This window comes from Impatiens glandulifera, chromosome 3, assembly GCF_907164915.1.
Source record: "Impatiens glandulifera chromosome 3, dImpGla2.1, whole genome shotgun sequence".
NCBI lineage: Eukaryota > Viridiplantae > Streptophyta > Magnoliopsida > Ericales > Balsaminaceae > Impatiens > Impatiens glandulifera.
In genome coordinates, this window is record NC_061864.1 from 47,834,155 (window position 1) to 47,838,594 (window position 4,440).

General features: G+C 34.3%; 1 protein-coding gene across 1 annotated transcript; it reads left to right on the forward strand.

Annotated features, from left to right (window-relative positions):
* Nucleotides 1-1,723: 1,723 nt before the first annotated feature.
* On the forward strand, nucleotides 1,724-3,154 carry LOC124930297 (uncharacterized mitochondrial protein AtMg00810-like). The gene is made up of 2 exons (XM_047470654.1): nucleotides 1,724-1,942; nucleotides 2,093-3,154. The coding sequence occupies exons 1-2, from the start codon at nucleotides 1,724-1,726 to the stop codon at nucleotides 3,152-3,154; spliced, it is 1,281 nt and encodes a 426-aa protein (XP_047326610.1).
* The last annotated feature ends 1,286 nt before the right edge of the window (nucleotides 3,155-4,440 follow it).

The window sequence follows — 4,440 nt, forward strand, 5'->3', positions numbered from 1 at the left end:
CATGAGTCAAAAGATTGTTATTTCAAATGCAAAAGATGCAAAATCCCTAATCATTCTCAAAGGGATTGTCGATTTCAAAATCAGGAGAAGAAAGAAGATGATGCAAAATTTGTGAAAGAATATTATGACGTTATGTTTGTTTCTCTAAATGGTGAAGAGAAGTCAAAAAGTCGATGGTATCTTGATAGCGGTGTTAGCAACCATATGACCAGCAATAAAGATATGTTTGTGGAGCTCAACTCAGACATTACTTCAACCGTTTTTCTTGGAGATGGTTCTTATCAAGATGCGAAAGGAAAAGGAACCATTGTTGTTCCAACTTCGGGAGGTAATAAAAAGCTTATCACGGATATTCTTTATGTCCTTAATATTTCATATAATCTTCTTAGTATTGGACAACTTATTAAGAAGAACTTCTCGGTATATTTTGATGATGGAAGATGCAAAATATTTGACAAAAAGAAGAATATGGTTGTGGCAACTGTCGAAATGAAAGATAAGACTTTTTCTCTCACGTTTCCATTGAAAAATCATTGTGCATTAAAAGTGGAAAATGAAGATTTGTCTAAGCTTTGGCATCTTCGATATGGTCATCTAAATCAATGGGGACTTCAGCTGCTAAAAGAGAAAAACATGGTGGTTGGACTTCCTTCTATTCAAGTGATGAATGATATATGTGAAGGTTGTATTTATGGAAAGATGCACAAACTCCCATTTCCCAAAACTACATGGCGAGCAAAACACCACTTGAACTTGTCCATTCTGATATATGTGGCCCGATGCAAACTCCTACTCCTAGAGATAAGAGGTATTTCATTCTCTTTGTTGATGACTATACAAGAATGATGTGGATTTATTTCCTTAATCAAAAGTCCGGAGCATTTTCTATTTTCTTACGATGCAAGTCTCTAGTTGAAAAGGAAAGTGGTCATATAATGAAGTGCTTGAGAACTGATCGTGGAGGAGAATATCTCTCAAATTCCTTTACGGAATATTGCAAAGAAAATGGTATCAAAAGACAATTAACCGTCAGTAGATCTCCACAACAAAACGGCGTAACTGAACGAAAAAACCGTACGATTATAGAGATGGCGAGAAGCATGCTGAAAGAAAAGGGAATTCCAAATCTATATTTGGCCGAAGCTGTTCACACAACTATATATATTCTCAATTGATCACCAACCAAAGCGGTCAGAAATAAGACTCCATTTGAAGCTTGGTATGATAAAAAGCCCGTCATTGATCATTTTAAAATATTTGGGAGTATTTCTTATTCTCTAATCCCATCTCAAAGTCGGGAGAAGTTTGAAGAGAAAGGCCAAAAATTTGTGTTCATTGGTTACAGTGATGAATCCAAGGGATATCGATTGATGAATCCATTGACCGACAAAATTATTGTATCTCGAGATGTTGTTTTCGATGAAAAAGCTACTTGGAATTGGAAGGGGAAAGAAGTTGAAGACTTGGGATCACAACCATTTACTGATCCAATTGCATCCCAAGCTAGTACATCCCAAGCTAGCTCATCTCAACCTTCTTCACAAGACTCAGAATCTGATTCAGATAGTCCTCCAAGAAAGACCCGAATGGTTCAAGACATTTATGATGAAATTGAGTTTGGATTATTTTCTTGTGAGCCACAATCATTCCAAGAAGCTTCTCAAAAAGAATATTGGTAAAAAGCAATGAAGGACGAGTTATCTACAATTGAGAAAAATTCAACATGGGAACTCGTGGACTTGCCAGATGGAAAAAAACTATTGGTTTAAAATGGGTCTACAAAGTAAAGTACAGTGAGGATGGTTTGATTCAAAAACATAAAGCTCGACTTGTCGCAAAGGGTTATTCTCAACAACCGGGAGTTGGCTTCTCAGAAATTTATGCTCCTGTTGCAAGAATGGAGACAATCCGTACATGTGTAGCCATTGCAGCTCAGTTGGAGGTAAATATATTTCAACTTGATGTAAAATCAGCTTTTCTAAATGGAGAAATTCAAGAAGAGGTGTATGTTGAGCATCCCAAAGGTTTTGAGATCAAAGAAAAAGAGAAGAAAGTTTATCGACTAAAAAATGCATTGTATGGGTTAAAGCAGGCACCCCGAGCGTGGAACAGCAAAATTAATAGCTATTTCATCAAGAAAGGCTTTAATCGAAGTACAAGTGAATCATCTCTCTATGTGAAGACTATTGACAAAGATTTCTTGATTGTATGTTTATATGTAGATGATCTCATCTATTTTGGAACAAATAAAGCTATGGTGGAAGAATTCAAGAATCAAATGATGAAAGAATTTGAGATGACAGACTTGGGACTCATGAAATATTTTCTTGGCATACAAGTTAAGCAAAGTCCAGGAAGAATCTTTCTATCTCAAGAAAAATATATTGAAGATCTTCTCAAGAAATTTAATATGAGTCAATGCAAGCCCCTCTCCACTCTTATGGCGTTGAATAAAAATTTTCAAGTTAACGATGACGGTGAGAAAGCTGACTCGACTAGTTATAGAAAATTGATTGGTTCCTTAATCTATCTCAACACAAGACCGAATATCACACATTCGGTAAGCTTGCTTTCTAGATTTTTGAATGAGCAAATTCAAATTCATTTTGCAGCCGCAAAAAGAATCCTTAGATATCTTAAAGGCACAAAAACTCAAGGCATTGAATTCAAAAAGGAAAGTAAATGTAAGCTAGTTGGTTATACAGATAGTGATTGGGCAGGCTCGATTGATGATCGAAAAAGTACCTCCGGTTATATCTTTTGTCTTGGATCAAATGTAATATCATGGAGCTCAAGAAAGCAGAAATTTGTGGCATTGTCATCAGCCGAAGCAGAGTATATAGCATGTATTGATGCAGCTTGTGAAGCTGTTTGGCTTCAAAGAATTTTAAAGGACATGAAGTTTGAGCAATGTGAGCCGACAATTATTCATTGTGACAATATGTCATCTATTGCAATGACAAAGAATCCTATTTTTCATGCTCGGTCCAAACATATTGAACTACGATATCATTTTATTCGATATTTGGTTACTCAAGAAGTAATTTCCATGAAGTTTATCAAGACAGAGGATCAGCCAGCAGATATCATGACCAAAGTCGTCACGATTGACAAGTTCGACAAATTCAAGAAGAAACTCAAGATTACTAATTAAGAGGGGGTGTTAAAAATAATAAATAATTAATAATCTTGGAAAACATTTAATGTGATGGTGAAGCTCAATATTTGAAGATGAAGCGTGAAGGAAGATGAAGCTCAAGAAATGCATTGTTTAGTGTTATAAATTGTATTTAATTTGAGTTCTAGATCCTTCCATCTTTTCCTTTAAATTGAGAATCACTATTAGTTTTTCAATATATCAAAATTAAGTGAGTTGTAGCTACTTAAGAATTCTATCAATAAAATCCTATTTTCCTAGTTATACTATTTTTCGCACCAACACATAGACCACCTATAGGATTTGAAGACTCATATCTTCATCATAAATTCGATGATCCACGACGACTAGAGTGTCGACTAACTCTTTCATGAATGAAGGCACTTAGTGATGTTTTTAGTTCCCATTTTTTAAGTCTGAAATTGTGTCTTCAGGTTGAGTATACGACTTTTCGATTGAGAGAAAAATATTCTTTCAAGAAAATTCCGTAGGTTGGCAGTATTGTCGCAAGGCGATTGGGGCATCATTGATTCAGTAAGTGTCACCATTATCCATGCTAAAACTCTTTGTTTTTTTGACTTCCAAAGCTTTAAATTTTGGAGTGAGAGTTAAAGTCACCCCACCTTCTCTAATTATTGAAATATTTTCATAAGGAATTTGCTCATTTGCCATTATTAAAGTCATACAAATCATTACCTTTCAAGATGAGAATGATCTGATTTTTCTAGGTAATGTAGTTGTCATCTAATTTGACTGTTATTGAAAATGATGAAAAATAATTCTCCAGTACTTCTTGAATGAAATTATAGATACATTTGTGTAGTGACTATGTTTCTTCTTCTTGGAAGTAAGTCAAAAACTCTTTTTACTTTCTTTTCTTTTGTGAATGAAATTGGAGATGCATTTGAACAACGATTGTATTTCTTCTTCTTGGAAGCATGTCAGTGAGTAAATCATGATTGTGTTTCTTCTTCTTGGAAGCAAGTCAATGGGATAGTCGAAAAGTTTTTCCCTTTAGTTGTCGTGATACCAAGTTCAATTCAATGATTAGCAAATATAATATAAAGATTTTTTTTATTAATTTATTAAGTAATACATATTCTTTATGACTATTTATAAGTAAAGTAAAACGTTTCTAATGAGGAATAGGAAAACAATTAACTAGGAAAACTAATAAGTAATTATTAAAACTGAAAACTGTTGGGTCAGCTCATTTGGCAGCTGGGCCTAACAAATTAATAAAGCCCATTAGGGCATATTTAATTAAGGAAAAAAAAAACACA

What these genes read in the sequence shown, in the direction of transcription:
- LOC124930297 (XM_047470654.1), top strand. Translation starts at nt 1,724, where the DNA reads ATGGGAACTCGTGGACTTGCCAGATGGAAAAAAACTATTGGTTTAAAA. An exon ending in CCATTGCAGCTCAGTTGGAG is followed by an intron (nt 1,943 to 2,092) that starts GTAAATATATTT and finishes GGGTTAAAGCAG; the next exon opens with GCACCCCGAGCGTGGAACAG.